At 45.6% G+C, this 21,129-nt stretch overlaps 2 protein-coding genes across 3 annotated transcripts in view; one reads left to right on the top strand and one right to left on the bottom strand.

The window, feature by feature from the left end:
* Positions 1–6,421: 6,421 nt before the first annotated feature.
* FZD5 (frizzled class receptor 5) lies at positions 6,422–11,240 on the top strand. The gene is made up of 2 exons (XM_059702930.1): positions 6,422–7,087; positions 7,341–11,240. Exon 2 carries the CDS (start codon positions 7,594–7,596, stop codon positions 9,352–9,354), a length of 1,761 nt encoding a protein of 586 aa, XP_059558913.1. The 5' UTR covers positions 6,422–7,087; positions 7,341–7,593; the 3' UTR covers positions 9,355–11,240.
* A 6,686-nt stretch (positions 11,241–17,926) lies between these two features.
* CCNYL1 (cyclin Y like 1) overlaps positions 17,927–21,129 on the bottom strand; it is a 41,829-nt gene continuing 38,626 nt past the window's right edge. For both annotated transcript variants that reach the window (XM_059702932.1, XM_059702931.1), the window contains one exon: positions 17,927–20,232. In XM_059702932.1, coding sequence (XP_059558915.1) covers positions 20,122–20,232 — 111 coding nt within the window. In that variant the 3' untranslated portion in view covers positions 17,927–20,121. The remainder of the gene's footprint in view (positions 20,233–21,129) is intronic.

Below are 21,129 nucleotides of genomic sequence, written 5' to 3'. Positions count from 1 at the left end.
GAAGTACAGATAATGGGGCACACGCCCAGGTTGTGGGCTCAATCCCCAGCAGGGGGCGTGCAGGGGGCAGCCGATCAGATTCTCTCTCATCACTGATGTTTCTATCTCTGTCTCTCTCTTCCTCTCTGAAATCAATATAAATAAATAAAGTAAGTAAGTAAGTAAAATACATTGATTAGACAGACTGATCTTTCAGGTAAAAACGTGGATTCCGTGCTTCTGTTACTCGCTGATAGCCTCGTCATGCCCAGCTGTCCGTCACTTTTACTGTGTTCTTTCCTGGCCTTTCTCTGTGCTGCTTCCTCTGCCTAGGAAGTCCTCCTTTTTGTTCACATGCAGGGGATTCTGAGGGTTGCCTCTCCAGGCCTCAATGCTCTCCTTCTAGTAACCAGTTGGAGAGACTGGAAACCGACATGCCCCAGACACCCATGCACCTATGGTCCGCATGGAAATATGTTCAGTCAACCAGGTGTGCTCTTGTAAGAGGTGCCAGGAGAAGGCATCGTCCTGTCGTTATTGCTGCTGGCAAGCCGGGTTTGAGAAATAATGTGAATAGGCATTGAATGCTGTTGGAGCCACAGTCCTGCCTCAGTGTCAGTCGCCAGTGGCAGAGGTGTGAAGAGCGGCTGCAGCAGCAGCACCATCCTGGCTTCTGGAACACAGCCCTGCAGGGGGCCCCTGAACTCCAGAGCCCAGGGGTAGCTCCCGGACTTCTGCGCCGCAGGCCGTCCCAACAATTTTGTAAGCACCTGCTTAAAATACCTAGAGTGGCTCCTGTTTCCTGCACTAAACCTGACTGAGAGGTCACCTACTCAGATTCCGCCTCCCAACACAGCCCGGGTCCCCCTGATCCAACAGGCTGGGCTAGGGCCCCCTCTGCACTCCCACCACGCCCTGCTGGTACGCCCGAGCCTCTTCACGTTTCCACCCCTGGCACCAGTGCTTGGCTCACAGCATGTACCGCGTCAGTATTTACTGAACTGAAACTTCCTCTGCCAAGATACCAGGTAGGTTCTGAAATCCGGTCTAAGAAGCATCCTACCGCACGCCTGATGGGCAAAGCCCAAAGAACAAGCTGGCGCTAGACTTATGCTGGATTCCAGGTGAGCCCAGAGCCTGCAGCTGCTCCACACTTTAGCCCCCTCAAACACTAGAATTGAAGATTCAGCCTGGTCCCCAGGAAGGGAATGCTAACGAACGAGGGACGTTCTTTATCTCAATATTTACTCTCTGGTGGTTCTCAGGACCGTCTACTGCTGGGACTGCAATGAGGCCTGCACCCCATGACAACACAGGTGTCGGCGTTAGGAAAACCCAAGTTGGAAGGTGTGTGACCGTGGGTAACAAGCTATTTAACTTGTCTGAACCTCAGTTTCTTCATCTATAAAATGGCGATAATGCCCTCGCTGGTTTGGCTCAGTGGATAGAGTGTTGGCCTGAGGACTGAAGGGTCCCAGGTTCGATTCTGGTCAAGGGCATGTACCTCTGCTGCAGACTGGATTTCTTGTCTAAAGGTGTCTGGTCGGGGCTCGTGTGGGAGGCAACCAATCAATGTGTCTCTCACACATTGATGTCTCTCTCTCTCTGTCTGTCTCTCCCTCCCCTTTCCGCTCTCTCTAAAAATCAATGAAAAAATATACTCAAGTGAAGATTAACAAAAAAATAAAAACATAAAATAAAGTGGTGATAATAACATCAACCTTGCCAAACTCTTGGAAATAAGAGATTATACGTCTAACGTGCTTAGCACTGTATGTGCACATTGGAAATGCTCCCCCCGCCCCCCCCCCCCCCGGCATCAGTTGCTGTTATTATGGTCGTCATTGTTGTTAATGTTACCATCACTGGACCACAATTTTGTTGCTACGTAATTTTTTCTACATAAATTTCCAGCCCAGATTCCCATGCAATTAGATTAGAATGCACTTTTCTAATACCTTCTCCTGAGGTATCCCATATCACACCTTTTGCAGAAGGTGCAGCCAGGCCCAAGTGTGGGGCTGTACTGAGGAAATAACAAAACCATCTATGTCAGTGGTTCTCTACACCAGCTGACAGTCAGAATCACCTGGAGAGTTAAAGCACAACCGCACCAAAACAAACAAACGAAACCAAAAAACAATGGCTGGGGCCCTAAACCACAGATTCTGATTTAATAGGTCCCAAGCACCAGGGTTTCTTAAAGTTCCCAGGGCGACTGTAATGTGACGCTGAGAGCCACTGCCCAATATGGGAAAGATTAGTTAGTACTTCCATTACACCCCCCCTGGGGGAGGGGGGGAGAGAAAAAAGCATTGACTCTCTACAATCGCCACCACCGTGGGGGAGGGGAGAAGACTAAAGATTATAGTTGAATTATTCCACTTCTAATGTGAACAAGACAGTCCCACTATGAACCTGGACAAATGATTCATCATGTTAATCCTCTGGTTAGTGTCTTGGTTTCTTGTCTAGAGGTGTCTGATTTGATGAGGACTCATCAGAAATGCTCCAGGATATGTATGGAGTGAGCCTGAAAATACCTGTGCGGGACCGGTGTTGGCTCACGGGTGTGTGTCCTGTGCCAGGGCTGTGCACGCTCTTGGGCTGGCTGCTGATGTCAGGTGCATGCACTTTGATCCAGGGCAAGTGAAATGATCCCTGCTTTGGCATCAAATTTAGCTGGTATCTAAACACTAGTGACAGCTGGGAGTGTGCTCAGACACAAAGTACATCTAAAAAATGTAACGATGTTTTCATTATTAAAATAATATACAAAAGGAAATATACAAGATTGGGAAAACAGAAAAGTAGAATAAAACATAGTAGAAAACAACAGCAACAACAACAATAATAATAACTAAGACCTATATAGACTTACCAGGTGCTAGACAAGGCTCTAAGCCCTTTGCCTTATAAATTCATTTACCTCTCAATACGACACTATGAGATAGATAACTACGTGTATTTTCATTTTACAGATGAGGAGAGAAGTCCTGGGGCTGTTAGGTGACTTGCCCAAGGTGGCACAGCTATGAAAGGCAGAGCCAAGGTTTGGACTCATGCTGCAGTGAACAGGGTATGGTCAACCTCAGATACAGCTCTCATAAGGTAAGCTGTGTTCAAGGACTCAATGCCAGTTGCTAAAGTTTAAAACGTTCATCTCAGCCCGGCCAGCATGTATCAGTGGTTGAGCATCGACCTATGAAGCAGGAGGTCACAGTTCAATTCCTGGTCAGGGCACATGACTGGATTGCGGGCTGGATCTCCAGGAAGGGGCGTGTAGGAGGCAGCCTATCAATGATTCTCCCTCATCATTGATGTTTCTATCTTTCTCTCCCTCTCGCTTGCTCTCTGAAGTCAATAAAAAAATATAATTTTTAAAGTTAATCTCAGTTGTCATTCATTCATCCATTTGTTTCACAACCTTATTGAAGGCATCTCATCAAGACCGTTCCAGGCTTGATTACTGAGATATTGACGAGTATACACAGACTACTGCTTATTCATTCCTATAGCATTGAACTCTCAACTGTCTCAACAGAGTAACACATGTATAATCAATACAAATCTAGTAAGATTAAAAATGCTGCAACTATTTCCTGATGACAGAATCCAAAACCAGCACTTCAAAACTTTTGGAATGTCACACACTTTTAGATGGGATGGCTAGTTAGCATCATTGTCTGTATTTTCATCAGTTATTAAACTCACTTTGGACAAGAATTTAAGTTGAATTTCATGAACTAGGCCTTGTAGAAACATGTTTAAGATAGCAGTTGCGTCTTCAACTCAGCAATTGGTGTTTTTTGGATGATGGATGAATGGATAGATGAAAGGCTATCTGAGTAAATTAATAGACTAGAATATTTGGCAATGTTCTGGGTGCTTAAAAATGCATCTTAAAAATAATTTAGTGTTGCCCTGCTGGCATGTCTCAGTGTTTGAGTTTTGACCTATGAACCAGGAGATCAAGGTTCAATTCCCGATAAGGGCATCCCCAGTGTGGGGCGTGCAGGAGGCAGCCAATCAATGAATCTCTCTCACATTGCTGTTCCTCTCTCTCTCTCTCTCTCTCTCTCTCTCTCTCTCTCTCCTTCTCAATAAAAATATATTTAAAAATAATTTAGTGTCATCTAGCTTGTTGAATAATAAATTATGACTCAGGAGAAATTTTTTATTTCTATGCTTTCCAATGACTGAATAAGTAACTTCAGGCAAGTCATTATGGGGCCAGTTATATCTGATTGTTGTAAGGATTAAATTAGTTAACATAAACGAATTATTTACTACCCTGCCAAATACATGATAAATAGTCAGCATATTTTAAACTGCCTTTAAATTGAAGCAATATACCAGTATATTTAAAAAGGCAAAAATTCAAATGTACAAAAAGCTATGCAATGCAAAATAAGTCTCTTTTGGCAAAGTTTTCTGCTGTTATGACTACTATAATTAGAGACCTCCAAGCAAAAATAACATTTCACTATTATTGATTAAGCAGAGACAGTTTTACAAATCAGTAGATAACATCATTTGAGTCGGAACTGTGTGAAATAACACAAGTATTCTGGCTAAATTCCAGTGGGAGTGATTAACATTCTCCAACTTCAAATAATTTTTATTATTAGCCAACACTTGTCCATCCCCAACAAGACACACGTTGCATAAAGGGCATAGAAAGAGACAGCCCTTCCCTGGCATGTCCACTGTCTGCACATACTTTCCACTGAGGGGTTTCCCTTTCTTTTTGACCGCTATTCCACGGCTTTTCAACGCCCACTACTTTCAACCCTGGCAAGTGTGTCCACCCAGAGTGCCAAGTATTTCCAAAAAACAAAAGAGATAAGATAGGAACACCTGTAGAAAGATGTAATGTCCACGGAAAACAATTTACTAATGGTTTTGATGTTTGTAAAGCTATTGATATTTATTCCTTTTAACTCTAAGGCTGGGATGAATACATATATTCCTCATGGTTTCCCACAAAGCCTTGTTGATAAGTGGGAGGGAGAGGGTTATTCTGCCATTTAATCTCTCAATCTGTACAAAATGGAATCCAGGACACAAGAACAATAACCCAGGCCTATCTCACCCCTTCAGTCCAGTCCTGAGTCCTTCAAGTTCCCTGGCCCTCCAGCCTTTTTTCACCACCTTCCCAGAGGAAGAAGTGGGGGAGTGGGAAACAATTCAGGCCCTCTTTGTAAGCGTCTGAATGAATTTCAAGTATGCTAAACACCTCAGTCTTCCACCTAATTAGAACACGTAGAAAAAGAGGCATTTTTTAGGACATTTAAAACTGGCAGCATAAAGACCCATCTGGAGAGCGCCGCTGTGTGTCTCCGCAGTGGGAGCGCCCAGCAGGTCTTCCCTCGGGCGGCGGCTGCCCCGTGCGCCCCCGGCCCTCGGCGGCTGCTGCGGGCAGCTAAGCAGCCTGCAGCCCCCAGGGGGCCCAGCGCCCTGCCCATTACAGCGCCCGGAGCCTGCGTTGCTTCTCTCTGCGGGGAACTGCCTGGGATTTTAAACCTCTAATAAAGGATTAACATCTCGCGTCTTGCAAAAACAGGGGGGAAAAATCACTTTCTTGTCACAACCAGATGATTCTGTTAGGAAATGCCAGTAAAGGTTGAAACCTTGGAGATGCCTATTGTCCACAGGGGGAGTGGTTAAAAGTGTGGATGCCGCAGCCCAATTACCTAGGTTCGAACACAGGTTTGCCATTTGAGCGCCTATCACGTGCCAGGCGCTCGGAAGAGCTCTGGGAACAAAATGGGGCTGAGGTTTCCTTGGGGAACGAGCATTCGCTCGGATACCTTGATTAAGTTTCCTCACCTGTAAGGAGTACCCGCCGCATAGAATTGTTGCAAGGATCTGAGATCTTGTATTCAGATGGAAACGATTAACGCGCGGTCTGGCACACAGTAGGGGCTCAGCAAGCATTCGCTCTTCTCTGGACATGAGCTCACCTGGTATGAGGACAGCACGGAGGGGAGACAGGTGCACGGTTAAGAGTGACTCTTTGAGCGGTTCTTTTAAACAAGCGCTGGACTCGGTAGGAATGCTTAGCTGCGGAGAGGGGCACTGGTAGGGGCCCTGGGAGCAAAGGTTCTGCAGCCAGGACGTTGCAGGAAAGGGAGCCCCGCACCGTGGGCGGCTGCAGACAACTCCCAGGAACTTCGAGCTTAGCGTTTCCCGCCCCGCGTCTCAAGAAGGCGTGATTAGCATTCGCTCCGCCCCTGTCGCTCCCCGCACCGCGATTGGCCCGCGTTGCTCGGCTGCCCGCTCGGGGCGGGGCCGCAGGGCGCCGGAGGAGAGGCCACGCTCGGGGAACAGTGGGCGGGGACGCGCGGAGAGCGTGGCGGGGCAGCCCACCAACCGAGCCCCAGCTCGAGGGGGCGGGGCCGGGGCGGGGCCTCCCGGCGGGCATTAGAAGCAGGTGACCGGGCGGAGTGGGAGAGGCTAAGTCAGCCCGCGGCCGTGACTCCTCCGCCGCAGTCGCCGCCGCCGCCGCCGCGCGCCGTTCCGTGCCGGCCGGAGGTGGGCGAAAGGGTGCGAGTGCGCGGAGGAGGAGCCGAGGCGGGCGCGTCCCAGGAGCGCCGCCGCCGCCCCCCGGAGTCGGCTGGAGCAAGGAGCCCCCTGCAGGGGAGGAGGCGAGCGGCGGGCGGGACGCGGCGGCGGGCGCGCACCATGCAGTCCCGGCGGGGCCAGCGCCGACTGTTCGCGGTGCCGTGAGGCGGCGGGTCCTCCCGGCCGCCGCACCGCCTCCCTCTCGCCTAGGTGCTGCAGGCGCGTTCGCCCTTCGTGCGGCTCCGGGACCCCGGCGGAACGCACGGCCTGCCCCTGCCCTGCCCCGCCCGGATCATGCGGGGGGCCCCGGAGGAGGAGAGGGCGAGTGACGGGCCTGCGGCGATCGCGTTCCGGGGGCGACCCCCTCTTTGAGACGCCCCCACCTGCTGCCATGTGCCGCCGCCTCGTATACCCAGCCTGTCGCCAAACTTTCCAGGTGCCAGCTTGGCTCTGAATCGCGTTTCTGAGCCGAGTGTCCCAGGGACGGAGGACCCAGCCTGGCTGTGGAATATCTGCTTCTTTCCGGATCCGCGGAAAGAAGGTGAGAGCCCGCGCCTGCCCCTTCTCCCCGTTCTCCCCGGCCCTCTGCCCTTTTCTGGAGGGGCTGGTCGCTCTGACCCCGGGCTCCAGCCTGCAGGGCCCCGTGGAAAGGGAGGCGGGGTGGGGCGTCAGCAGTTCGGTTTCAGGAGGTGGAAGGGAGAGTTTAATCTAGAGATTTGGAGACCGCTTGCGGGGACTGAGCCGTTGACTCCCCTCTAACTGGGAGTGGTTGCGATTTTTCTTCTTTTTTCAAGAGTACTTTCCCTGGAATCGGAGCCCTAACCGCCCCTCCCAAACCCTGTCCGGAGAAGGAGCTAAGCACGGAGGGAGACAGCGCCTTCCCGAAACAGTTTGTCTTGGGGCGGATTTCTTGAAGAGAGAAAGAGCCAACAGGTTGCCAGCCCCGGCGCCACACACACGTCGGCGGAGAGGGAAGCCCGGTCCCGGCTTCCCCGGCCTGCGTCGGCCCCGCGCGGGCTGAGCGAGGCGACGGGGAGGGAGGGGGCTATGGCTCGGCCTGACCCTTCTGCGCCGCCCTCGCTGCTGCTGCTGCTGCTGGCGCAGCTGGCAGGCCGAGCGGTGGCCGCCTCGAAGGCCCCGGTGTGCCAGAAAATCACGGTGCCCATGTGCCGCGGCATCGGCTACAACCTGACGCACATGCCCAACCAGTTCAACCACGACACCCAGGAGGAGGCGGGCCTGGAGGTGCACCAATTCTGGCCGCTGGTGGAGATCCACTGCTCTCCGGACCTGCTCTTCTTCCTGTGCTCCATGTACACGCCCATCTGCCTGCCGGACTATCACAAGCCCCTGCCGCCCTGCCGCTCCGTGTGCGAGCGCGCCAAGGCCGGCTGCTCGCCCCTCATGCGCCAGTATGGCTTCGCGTGGCCCGAGCGCATGAGCTGCGACCGCCTCCCCGTGCTGGGGCGCGACGCCGAGGTCCTGTGCATGGATTACAATCGCAGCGAGGCCACCACGGTGCCTCCTAGGCTCTTCCCGGCCAAGCCCACCCTCCCAGGCCCGCCGGGGGCACCCTCCTCGGGAGGTGAGTGCGCCGCCGGGGGCCCGTCGGTGTGCAAGTGCCGGGAACCCTTCGTGCCCATTCTGAAGGAGTCGCACCCGCTCTACAACAAGGTGCGGACAGGCCAGGTACCCAACTGCGCGGTGCCCTGCTACCAGCCCTCCTTCAGCCCCGACGAGCGCACGTTCGCCACCTTCTGGATCGGCCTGTGGTCCGTGCTGTGCTTCATCTCCACCTCCACCACCGTGGCTACCTTCCTGATAGACATGGAACGCTTCCGCTACCCTGAGCGCCCCATCATCTTCCTGTCCGCTTGCTACTTGTGCGTGTCTTTGGGCTTCCTGGTGCGCCTGGTCGTGGGCCATGCCAGCGTCGCCTGCAGCCGCGAGCACAGCCACATTCACTACGAGACCACGGGCCCTGCGCTCTGCACGGTAGTCTTCCTGCTGGTCTACTTCTTCGGCATGGCCAGCTCCATCTGGTGGGTCATCCTGTCGCTCACCTGGTTCTTGGCAGCTGGCATGAAGTGGGGCAACGAGGCCATCGCAGGCTATGCGCAGTACTTCCACCTGGCCGCGTGGCTCATCCCCAGCGTCAAGTCCATCACGGCACTGGCACTGAGCTCCGTGGATGGGGATCCGGTGGCCGGCATCTGCTATGTGGGCAACCAGAACCTGAATTCGCTGCGCGGCTTCGTGCTGGGCCCTCTGGTGCTCTACCTGCTGGTGGGCACGCTCTTCCTCCTGGCAGGCTTCGTGTCGCTCTTCCGCATCCGCAGCGTCATCAAGCAGGGCGGCACGAAGACGGACAAGCTGGAGAAGCTCATGATCCGAATTGGCATCTTCACGCTGCTCTACACCGTGCCCGCCAGCATCGTGGTGGCCTGTTACCTGTACGAGCAGCACTACCGCGAGAGCTGGGAAGCCGCGCTCACCTGCGCCTGCCCGGGCCCCGACACCGGCCAGCCGCGCGCCAAGCCGGAGTACTGGGTGCTCATGCTCAAGTACTTCATGTGCCTCGTGGTGGGCATCACCTCCGGCGTCTGGATTTGGTCCAGCAAGACGGTGGAGTCGTGGCGGCGATTCACCAGCCGCTGCTGCTGCCGCCGGCGACGGGGCCACAAGAGCGGGGGCGCCACAGCCGCCCGGGACTATGCCGAGGCCAGCGCCGCGCTCACGGGCAGGACCGGGCCGCCGGGCCCCGCCGCAGCCGCCTACCACAAGCAGGTGTCCCTGTCGCACGTGTAGGAGGCCGCGGCCGGAGTGAGGGGGAGGGGTGTTTTGTTTGGAAGCTTTGCCAAGGTCACTTCCGTTTACCTTCCTGGTGCTGACGCCCCCTCCTGGGCCGAGCGGGAGCGAGGGGGAAGGCCCTTTCAAGGGAGTAGCTGTCCCGGGACTTCTCAGAGGGGCTCAGCTCACGTGTATTCTGTCTTGCGTTTCTTGCTGCCTTCTTTAAGAGAACTCTGTTTTTAATTTAATATGTATTTTTTCTTAATTTTTAACTTTGTTGCATTTTGGCAACAAAATTTACCTTTGCTTTGGGGGCTTTACCATCCTAACATTGGCATTATCATGAAGTTCCACTTGATTGAGGTTTCTTTGAACTGTGTGGTCTGAATTGGAAAAATATATTTCCTATATTTGTGTCTTTTTGACAAATGTGAACAGTGGAAGTGTGGGTTACTATGACTGAGAAATTGATGGGTGTGCTTTTTCAGCTTGTTTCTCCTCCTCCTGCTGGCAGTGTCCAAGGTGTTTTAAGGTGAGCTGCTTGTCCCTGTTTATGAAACTCCAGGTCATGCCAACGAGGGCAGAATGTGGTTAGGGCCTCCCCAAAGTGGCAAGGTTAGGGAGTGTCAGCGACTGTTTTCATTCTAGCTTTGTTTAGTGAGCTTCAGGGGTTTTTTCTGTAGTACTTGTAACCATTCTTATTCTTAGCAGGACCAGCTGTTTGAGTAAGTTAGAGGTAGCCCTCACAGCGCCCAGCAGAAATATTTGGAGTAGTGAAGACCTACGGATGGAAATCGGTTGAGCTTGAATTCTAGACTGATAAGATGGCAGCTCTGTGCCCGAGGAGTGGGTGGTTCTTAATAGGCTTCAGTGATCCCATCTTTTTTTTTTTTTTTTTTTTTACAAAACAACTTGTGCTATAATTTGGTAAAAGTAAACTCACTCCTTCTGGAACTACTTAGTGATAGTTGCTAAAGGGGGCTGTTTGTAGGTTTAAGGACTAAAATGAATATACCTCCAGTAATTAAGTAAATTTCCAACATTTACTTGCTCCACCCCCACTCCACCTCCTTTATCATGTTAAACAGTCTTTTTGCTTTTCTTCAGCCTCCTCCCGGAGAGCTGTGATTAGAAACCTCACCCACCCTCCAACCAGGTGCTTGAACTGGGGGAGGGAAGCTGCTACCTGTGAACAAACATTGGCCGCCATGAGAGAAAATAAGTGTCCCTGGGTTTTGGATTAGTGTACAGCCAGATATTCCAAAAGCGGCAAGACATTGCTCTCTGAGGTCTCTGAAAACAATTGAGGCCCCTAACGCACTTGGATTAGGTGTACCGCTGTAGCAGGAGGAAAGCTGTTTCTCCAGCCCCGCCTCAAGTACATTTTTCTTTCCCCCTTTTTCTGAGAAAGCCGATGAGTTGAACGCATACATACACTTTGCTGTAAGAGGATTCTGTTTGCTTTCCTAACTTAACCATTCATATATGAAAGCCTATATGATGAGTATACACACAGATTTCTTTACTATTAGAAAATTCTGTTTACTTTCCTAATCTGTTGAACCATTCATTCATGAAGAGTGTGAGGCCGTGACTGGGGAAGAGGGTGATGGGACATTGGCCAGCAAAATACCAATGACCAAGGTTGAGTGGGGACTAAATTTAGGAAGCTAAAATGGCAAAAGCAATTAAAATTTGAGAACGTCTCCCTAGGGAGACACGTCTAGGGAATTTATGCTTCATTTATACCAAAGTTGGAAAAGTAAGATCGAAGCCCAGTTTAGTTTCTACTTCATGGATATTAAGTAAACAAATGAATAGTTCCCATAGTGAATTTAAACACTTTGCTGGGGGTGTGGGGAGCCTGGTATTATGGTTTTAAGGACTCTCAAAAGCTGTTCAGTTATAAAAATGCACTGCTCTTACATACTCAAAATTGAATCAGTTCTCAGTGGATTTGACAAAACCTAGTACACACAGCTTAGAGAACTTTTTGCACATCTTATTTCTCTGCTTATTCACATGTCTCAGAACCTTGAGATAATTCCCGAGAGCCCATTCTTCTCCTGTTTTTCAAATGAGGACCTTTTCTGAGCACCTTGACCTCTTCGCACACTTAGTATATTTTCCCAGAAAGGGCAGATGGTTCTGTTGTCTTCAGTCACTGTGCCTAATTTGGATTGTCCCCCCCTGCCCTTTTCTTTGTGGAGGAATCTAGATATGATGCACCGTGTATCTAAAAGTTGTGGGATGAGTGGATGAAAGTAATTTAATTCTTCATTGAAAAATTTTTTTTCATTTTGGCAACATGCCCAACTTAAAAAGAACCACCAATTTACTTTGAAAAATAAGACAGTTAACACAAAGCATACTAGGCCCAGGAAAGGCAATACAGGTAATGCTTTCTGGGGTCTACTTTCAGAGCTGCCTTTTGGTTTTCAGTCTGTTTTCAGCCTCGCTCTCCTCCTTTCCCTCCAGGATAAAGCCCACCTGCTTCCCTGAAATCTCACTAGTATCTACCACCCCTACCCAGGGGAGAGCAGCTGAGCTATTTATGGTCATTGCCTATTTCCAACCGGCACATTATCCCCCCCCCCATTTGCATTTTTATTATGCAAACAATTCATACTCATGAGAACAGTGATAAAATGAAAGGTCGTGGGGTGGTTTAGCAATTTCTTCCCAGCCAGCTTTGTGAAATTGGAGAGGACTGGGGACTTCTTTTGGCCGCACATGTGCAGCCTTGGGGCTGTTCCTTTAACAGTTCAGTTTTAAGCAATGTCATACTTCTAGGTTAGGGGGGTGAAGATTTAGAACGTTGTCCAGAGGAACTTATGTGACCTCTCAGTGAATCAGTTGTCATGACCTTAATTTATATTCTTTCCCTCCTCACATTTTGAAGTTGTTTAAATCGACAAATAATTTCTCTTGGTGCCTTATTGGTTTATCCTTGCAAACCTTTTGTCATATTTTCACCTGACCACTTCTAATGACGGGCCTGTGCAAGTGTGTTGTGTGTAATTGTGCGCATGTACAAGCTTAAATAATGTGCCGACGGCACTGTTTCCAAACTGGTATTCATTAGGCTGTTTCCTCCTGGGCCAGGGCTGCACTAATCCTGACACCGGCCGCCAGGAGCAAGCCTCATGGATCCCACACCGAACCTTAATAACAGCATCCGTGACCTGCACTGTCAAGAACAGAATGGGACCCCCAGAGCTAGGAAATGTAGTTGTATATTTTAATGAACTGCTACCCCTGCTAAAGAGGCTTCTTTCACTTTTGTGCTCTACAGAAAAGCCAAGGGGGGTAGAAGGGACAAAGCTTTGAATAACTGCTTTCTAACACCGAATGTGGCAGACAGGACAGAGCACATCACAAATCTAGGCAGGTGTGAGGTAGTGTAGCTGAGATTTGCCTGCTCCCTCTGCATGTCCTTTCTTGCCTCCAAAGTCTAATCAAGTGATCTTGGGAAAGAAATGCCTGAGTTGGGGAGGGTGGTTCTGAAAGAAAAAGCTACGAAGACATTAAAGCAGGGTGAGGGGTAGGCAAGTCGCTAAGTAACCTGACTCAGAACTCGAAAACCTTCTAGCAGCTTGATGACAATTACAGGATTGATTTCAGCCAGGGTAATGCCTGGGTACATCATTTTATGACAATATTGCTTCATGTTGTTATAAACTGTATGTATAGTATGTATGTGATATGGGTGTGTATATACATAATATATATTACATATATATATATATATATATATATACATATATATATATATATGAGAGATTTAGTGACTTTTGATACGGGTTTGGTGCAGGTGAATTAATTACTGAGCCAAATGAGGCACATACCGAGTCAGTAGTTCGAGTCCAGGGCATTTAAAGGGCATTTCATACTTTTTATGATTTCCATATATGTATAGTGCCTACCCCATGCAGTAGCTTCACAAAGACATCTCCAGAACTCATGAATCAGAGCCAGCGATATTTTGTTTGTAGACAATCAACTTGAATCTATAAGTTATTACTGGCAGATAATTATAATTGAGACCATAGCATTAACAAATGGAAACCCAGAGCATCTTGAGTTCTTTTTTTTTGTTTTGTTTTGATCCTGGAAGTCAATAGAACAGCTGTGTATGTGGTTATGTTAGTCTCATGATAATTTGCTGACCTTATTATTTCAGAAAAATTTTGTGTGTATTATATTTGTGGGAAGGTAAAATAATGCTTTGAGATTTTTATCAAATATGGAGAGTAGTTATTTATGAAAAACAAAGAAATGTCTATTTTTGTTTCTTTGTTCCCAACTAATGTAGATAAATTTTAAAGTGCATTAAAGCAATGGTAAAGAAAATGAGATGCTGTACAAGTCTTTTTCTCCTCATGCTTCTATGGAGACACACTGCTTTCTAAGAATATCTGAGGAGATACATGGATTCCAACTTCATAATCAGATTTCTTAGATGTACTTAAAATATAAATGGTAATGTTTTTATTAATAAGAAAATCAAGCAAATTCCAATCACCAGAAACAGAACTAATGGAAACTTGTTTTACTTGAATATATTTCATGGGTTTCTCCTGCTGATCCTGTTATTATTTCATGACTCACTTGAAGAAATGAAGGGAAATACATGGAAGAGCAGACATTGCCTGAGACTGTTCTATCAACCCTCCATCTATACTGTATACCAGCGATTTTTTATCTCATGGCACACATAAATTACTCAAATTTTTGGCATACCAAAAATATGTATTTTGCCAATCTGACAAAAAATAGATATAACCTTGATTAATTTACCAAACATAATAATAATTATCTACCCTTTTTGCTCCAAAGTTGACTTTTAAAAAAATCAGATGCCTATCCTTGTATATAAGAATTTCTGGTACCAAGAATTAACCAATCAAATGCAACCTTATTATTCAATTTGACCAATAAGTTGCAACTCTATTATATGACCTATATATTTATGGTTCCAGAGAGGGTATTGACACCAGACAGCAATTGAATTGGCTGTTGTCATTTTTTTATCTGACAGTCTAAGAGAAAAGAGGTCAGTGCCCCTTATTACATAGTCAGGTATTAAGTGCTTTAACAATTCTTATGGTTCACCAGTTGAAAATTGCTGCTCTATACCAAAACCTATCTGAGTAGATGTTTGTGCTGTTCTATGGGTCTGGTTGGGGAGCAGGAACTCCCCAAACTATTCCATCATTCACCAGTTAGAATCAAAACTTGATATTAAGCCATAAATACAAGTCAGGAAATCCAGATAAGAGTTTAGAGTTGGCACCTTCCTGATAATCTGGGCAGATGCTTTGTAAACCTGAGATACTGTTGTCAGATTTTCTTACTTGCTATTTTGGCAAGGTACAGATTAGCTACCAATCTACCTCATGTGAATGCCTGGTATGTCTGTTCTCCAGCAGTGCCTGAGTATGGGAGAAGATAGGTAATTAGGAGCTTATAATGTTTAGGGGAGGTAAGTCCAATATGAGTATATATAACTCAAAGTCAGAGTGAGTGCTGGGAACATGATCAGATTGGTTCGTTCGTAAGTTAGGGCAGTTGGGAGAAGAGAGGATACAGTGTTGAGCTGGATCCTAACGGAAGAGCATCTGTACCTGCTTGTACAGGACTCTCCAGTTGGCACCTCTTCCCAGTGCTTTCTCATTGCTCATCCCCTCCGCCGATGGAAAGGGAGGAAAGGGCAGTCGCAAGCTGGAGCAAAGGGACTGTTGGGACTTAGACGCTGGAGAAATAGGTGGGCCCAGTGCATTACTGGTAATAATGCTTCCTTTAGTGATTTAATTACAGAGCTTTTCTGTTTGTCCTGAGTGGAAACATGATTGAGAGGCAGCAGCATGTTTGTGTGCATAGAGTTGGGAACTAGACTGACTAGGGAATCGAATCCCAGTCCCACCATTTAAGGGCTGTGTGATCCTGGACATTTTAACCTGTTAGTACTTCAGTTTTCTCATCTGCAGGAGGGTAACAATATACTCCTATCTTGGGATTTAGAGGATCTAAAGGATTAAATCAGGTAAGGCAAGGTCAAGGAATGGAAAGGCAATTGAAACACTCGATTTCCAAATTTGAGTCTGTGTAAGAATCATTTGGGACTACTGAAAATTTAGATTCCTTGGCTTCAGCTTTGGGAATTGAGATTTGGTGGATCTGGGGCCCAAGAAACTGCTGCTTGCTTATTTTCTTTAGGTTTACAAAATAGTTGCAAAGATGATTCAGAGTTCCTATATACCGTTTCCCCCTAATGTTAACATAGTATAGTACATTTGTCTAAACTAACAAGTCAACATTGGTTCATTACTCTCCAGACTTCATTTGGATTTCACCAGAATTTCCACCACCATTCTTAATCAGATTCAGGATCCAATCCAGGATTCTACATTCCATTTAGAGAAACTTTCACAGGCACTTGCAGTTGATGAGAGGTGGTCTGGGGACATCTTGAGAAACGCTAGATGTAAAGGACTAAGCAAAGTCAAATTGCCCTATCCCAACATTGAGGAGATGAATGCAGTGTTTTTTATTTCAGAGAGGAAGGGAGAGGGACAGATAGAAACATCAATGATGAGAATCATTTATCGGCTACCTCCTGCACGCCCCCTACTGGGGATCGAGCCTGCAACCCGGGCATGTGCCCTGGTCGGGAATCAAACTGTGACCTCCTGATTCACAGGTCAATGCTCAACCACTGAACCGCGGCAGCCGGGCTGAATGCAGTTTTGAGGCAGAAGATAAGTTGGTGCGGGGTGTGGATATAGGTGTTGATTTTAGAATTGGGATGGAATCCCCTCGGTTAGATGAGGGGGTCACTTTAAGAAGCGAGACTTCTATTCCTAATGCCACAGGAAATGAGTTTTGGAATTTGGAATGTGGGGATGTGGCCTAGACTGAGGAGATACATCTAGGGTTGTGGGTAGCTCAGGGGAGTCAGCAAGTGCAGTAAATTGGGAACAGCTGCTTTGGGGGACACAGGAAGACTCAAATAGGGGATTAAAGAGGATTACAAGGGGCAAGATAACCTGTGAGCCATATGAAACTTGTATTTGCTGGACTCTGGTGATAAGGCTTTGGAAAAGGGTCACAGTAGTAACCAACATCAAGTGCTGCCCAGTGGACATTAGCAGAAGGTCAGAGAATAAAGGCTGAGAGGATCTGGTTGAGGGTGAGCCCTCACCTGCAGTGGGAGGGGACAGAACATGGGAGTCTGTTCCAGTGAGGCGGTAAAGGGGCCACTGTTGGGGCCGAAAAGTAAAGATTAGTAGAAGTGAGGAGATAATGTTTCAAGAAAATGCTAGCGGAATCATTTGAGGTCTTGAAATAAAATACTATTGGTAACTTCTGATGCTATCACAGAATTTCTCTAACCAAATTACTTAGCTCCCTTTACAAGTTACAATAATCACCAAACTTGTTCCTTTTAAAAATATTAACCTTTTTTTTATTTGATTCTGGATTCCTCTTAATTTCTAAACTATTTCACTTTCCTAGTTCTTTCTGCACCCTAGAGATCCTAAACCACAAACTGGTTTTCTTAGAATTTATTTCACATGACATGGCCTCTCATCTGACAGCCCCGTTTAAAATAGTTTAAAATAGTGAAGAGCCTCAGAAACCAAGCAGCCTGCGCCTCTGCTTGGGGGAACAGGCTTCGTGTTGCTTGCGGGCATGGTGTCAGGCTGCTCAGGTCAGTGAGTGGGCTAAGTGAAGACTGTGGGTAATCTAATCCCTAGCTTGTTGATAGACACTAGTATAATCTGCAGATTCTGCACTGAAATGAACACTTACCTGGAGATTTCTCTACCGGCTGTCAAGTGCTTTTCCAAGTAGCTCTGTACTCGAGAATGCAGCTTCTGGGAGAGGGAACAGGCTAGTCATTTTAGATGTGGTCAGGGAGAAGTCTTGGGTGATGAAAGATTTTAGCTAACTTACATGCCATAACTAAACGTTTCCAAAATCACTGCATTGCCCGAATACAGAGTGATTTCTTTTCTGGTAAATACTGGCTTCAGCATTTTTTATTTTTTTTTTTTAAATCAAGGAGTAGTGTATTTATAGACATAGGAAAACTCAACCAAGAAATGAACCATGAGCTGTCATAAAACCAGGATTCAGTGCTGCTGGGCTTATGGGATATAATAAGAGTAAATAATCTGGAATCTGGTCCAGCATAGAAGAAATTTCTCTTTAAACAGAAACATTGGGCCTTAAGTTGTTTTAGGATGAACCGTATGAAATTGCTGATAGGAAACCATCCTATAATTCCTTTCTCTCTGGGGTGTTTACCTCATTTTACCTTCCAAGTATTAACACAATAATGAATTATTCACAGATGTCATCTAATGCACCATGCCAGTGATGTTAAGTGTAATAAATTATCTTTAGGTTGAAAAGAGCAAAAGACAAATAAATGACTACATCTTAGAGGCAAGGGTCGAACCATCTATGGTCTGTTTAAAAATGCTTTAAGGCCTCACTATCAAAGCTGATGGGAAACATGTAGGTTAGGCAGAGACATAATGCTATGTGCACAGGGAGAAGTGTTACAAACATACTAGCCATGTTTTAATTAAAATAGGGTTTATTAGCTTTTCTTTTAATATAAACATGAGAAAAAAACCACAGAAGTTGTAGCATTCTTTTCAAAATAAAAATTACAATCAATACTTGAATCTCCAAGCTCAGAACTCCATTAACAATGTTTTTTTGAGGTGGTAGATTGTAATATTTTATATACCATTATTTTTTTGTTTCTATCCTTTTAAGTGATGGAACCTGCAGCCCTCAATATAATGTGAAGCCTTGCTATACTGAAAGTATTCCTTGGCCTAGAAATGCTTTGTTTATAGGCAAAATTTCTAGGGATACATTTGAGAAGGTAAGAGAAATATTTTAAATAGTTGAGAACATTAATCTTTAAAAGTATTTCAAGTTTAGGCGACATTTTACCAATCTCCTAAAAGATTGATTACTTAACTCCCTGCCCTTTAAAGCCTGAGGTAAGAGTTCCTAATATTTGTATATGCTTCCTCTTAAATAGCAAGACTTACATGGGACACCTACAACCAAGTCAATATGTAGGATAGGAAAGCTGGTTCATTCACCTGTTTTCATAACACTACTTTTAGGGTCCAATTCCTTTCAATTTATTACATCTGAATAACACTGCTCCTCATAATCTTCCTTTACCAGAATTTAGGGAAACAAAACAATTTTGGTGATCAAAGCATGTATATAGCACAGATCTGCAAAGATTTCTTTTAAAGAGGAGGGCATTCCTATGAAGACACAAGGTATCTCCTACAGTGTTAGTGCAGTTTTAAGCGGTGGTACTGGTAGTATAAATGCTACAGCCTCCAACACATTTGAAAGTTTAAATGTCTCTTAAACTTAGTTTTGTATATTTTAAATATTAAGCTTTTAATTTTTGGTTTCAATCCCCTCTTAAAAATGGCAAAGATAAGCTGAACCAAAAAATTAAAATTTAAATAAACTTTTTGGTTTCAGCCAATCTTTTGTCATTTCACAATTCGCTAAACTAAATAAGCAGGATATTGTAGAAATCCTTTTGTCTATTTTTTCCCCTCTGTCTACTATGTGGACATTTAATCTGCAGCTCTGGCAGTTTTATGGGAATTTTGAAAATGGGTATTAAGGAGGGTAGAGCAGAAATACAGAATATACACCTCTGCTGATTTTATGGAATAGCTCTAACAATTCTTGTCTTCCTGCTTCCTATATTTTTTTTATATAAAAATGACAATAAACTTATTGGTGAAAAAACCCAAAAAACTAAATGAGAAATTTAAACTTTCAAATTAAAGTCTGTAGCATTTATACTTCCATAGGAGTGCCCTGGAGGGTCCAAGCACACTATTATCTACGCTTAGAAATGCACTTGGGGAACACCTATTTCATTATCTGCTTATTATCACTGGACCACCACGTTGGTTGGAATTATGAAAGTATCTTTTGATACATTTATTTAACAAAATCATCAGAAAATGAGAAGAATCATTATAGTTGTTTTAAAATCCCATTATAGTTCTTAAGATATGCAGCATGGACCCATTCTAAGTAGATAATCAATACTGACACTTTCTCTTATCCCAAACATGCTACTGTATTAATAAGTACTACTTGCAAAGAATTTGAATGAGAAGTGTTATTCAGCAGCTTTCTGATTTAAACTGTTTGCCAATAATGACTAGCAACTTCCACCATGTAATATGAAGAATCCTTTAATACCTAACAATGCTACAGTCTGTTCCTAAGTGGCTTTGTGAGTTGTTAGGCGTCCCATGTTTTAATGGTAATACTGCATTGATTGTAAAGGAATATGTAGCAATATTGGGAAGGTTTATTCCTTTTTTGGAGGGGGCGATTCAGAAAAGTAGGAAAGACATATAAGTTATATAGTTAGTGCCTTTCAAGCCTCAAAATTTAAACATGAATTAAAAAAAAAAAAACTTCACATAGAGTTCACAGCTATCAGCCTACATTGTAAGCAAATATCTGTGTGGGTCGGGAGCTTTAGCTTTTGAGTGTTTTTTGTAACTAAAGGACAGAGTGTGATGCATTGACAAGGTCCCATTCTTTCTGTGAGCATAGTCCTTGCTGCCCACGAGTCTCCTCAGCTTGACGTCTGTCTTAGGTGAAAATACTAACTTTGCTGGTTTTTGAGCAGGAGAGGTGCTATTTCTCCAGTCCTTGTAGATGAGGGAGGGGCTCACGACATTACCACCCCTCCCTTCTCCCTTAAGAGAGGATGGCTTTAGAGCGCTGAACACCAATAAAATTATCAGCACTAAGAGACCTTCTCAGAGCAGCTCTGCACAGGTCTTTGTCTTCGCACAATCTGGAAATAGCCTAGGAAAGGCAATCAAATAGAACACAGGTACAGTTAAAAAAACAAACAAAAAACAAGGGTTCCAACCTTCACAAAAAGCATCACTGATAAGCCACACATTCACACTCCTTTCTATAGTTCATAGTTACTGCTGCTTTGGGCAGCTGAGGTCTGCACTGCCAGGTACTGGGGATGTACTTCCTGCTAATTCGCTGAGGTGGTAAGTCCTTTAGGGGCTATGATTAGATTGCTAGAGCAAAGGGGAACTTAGAATTATTTAAAAATTGGGTTCTCAAAGAAGTCAAGAATGTAATAGGCTCCTAACAGCAATATCATCTATTGCCTGTACACTTGTTCCTTAAACATAAAGAGCATACACTTGGGCAAATCGGTACTTACTCAGCTATTCAATTTCTATCCAATCTTCATTAGTTATAATGTACTCTAAGCAAACTTTAATGAGGTAAGAGTGTGCTGTACTTTATGGGAAGGTAGGGAAGGTCTAATGACTGAAGCACCATAAGGAACTATGTCACTTGCACATTAATTATGGTAGAAAAACGTCTTTTTCTAAAGTATCTTCCAGGTACCACAGAAAGTGTCCATTTTAAAAGAGTCCATTTCAGTTGTGAATAATTTTGTTGTATACTCACCAAAAGTCATAAGCCATAAATATTACTTTGCAACCATGTACTTTACCATACCCATTAAAAACCCATGTATTTTCTACACCTAATATTTGAAACACACATTATACATTGTAAGTATATGTCTCCCAGGTTAGCCACTAGTACTAATAAACTCATGGGACTGAACCATGATATATATAGAAAAGACATGAATTTGCAAACTGAATTAAGAGTGGTAAGTAGATTTTGTATGTAGATACGATTAGTGATACAGTTGTAAGAAATTAT

The sequence above is a fragment of the Myotis daubentonii genome, chromosome 7, assembly GCF_963259705.1.
Source record: "Myotis daubentonii chromosome 7, mMyoDau2.1, whole genome shotgun sequence".
NCBI classification, from domain to species: Eukaryota; Metazoa; Chordata; class Mammalia; order Chiroptera; family Vespertilionidae; genus Myotis; species Myotis daubentonii.
This window is presented reverse-complemented; position numbering and strand designations above follow the sequence as displayed.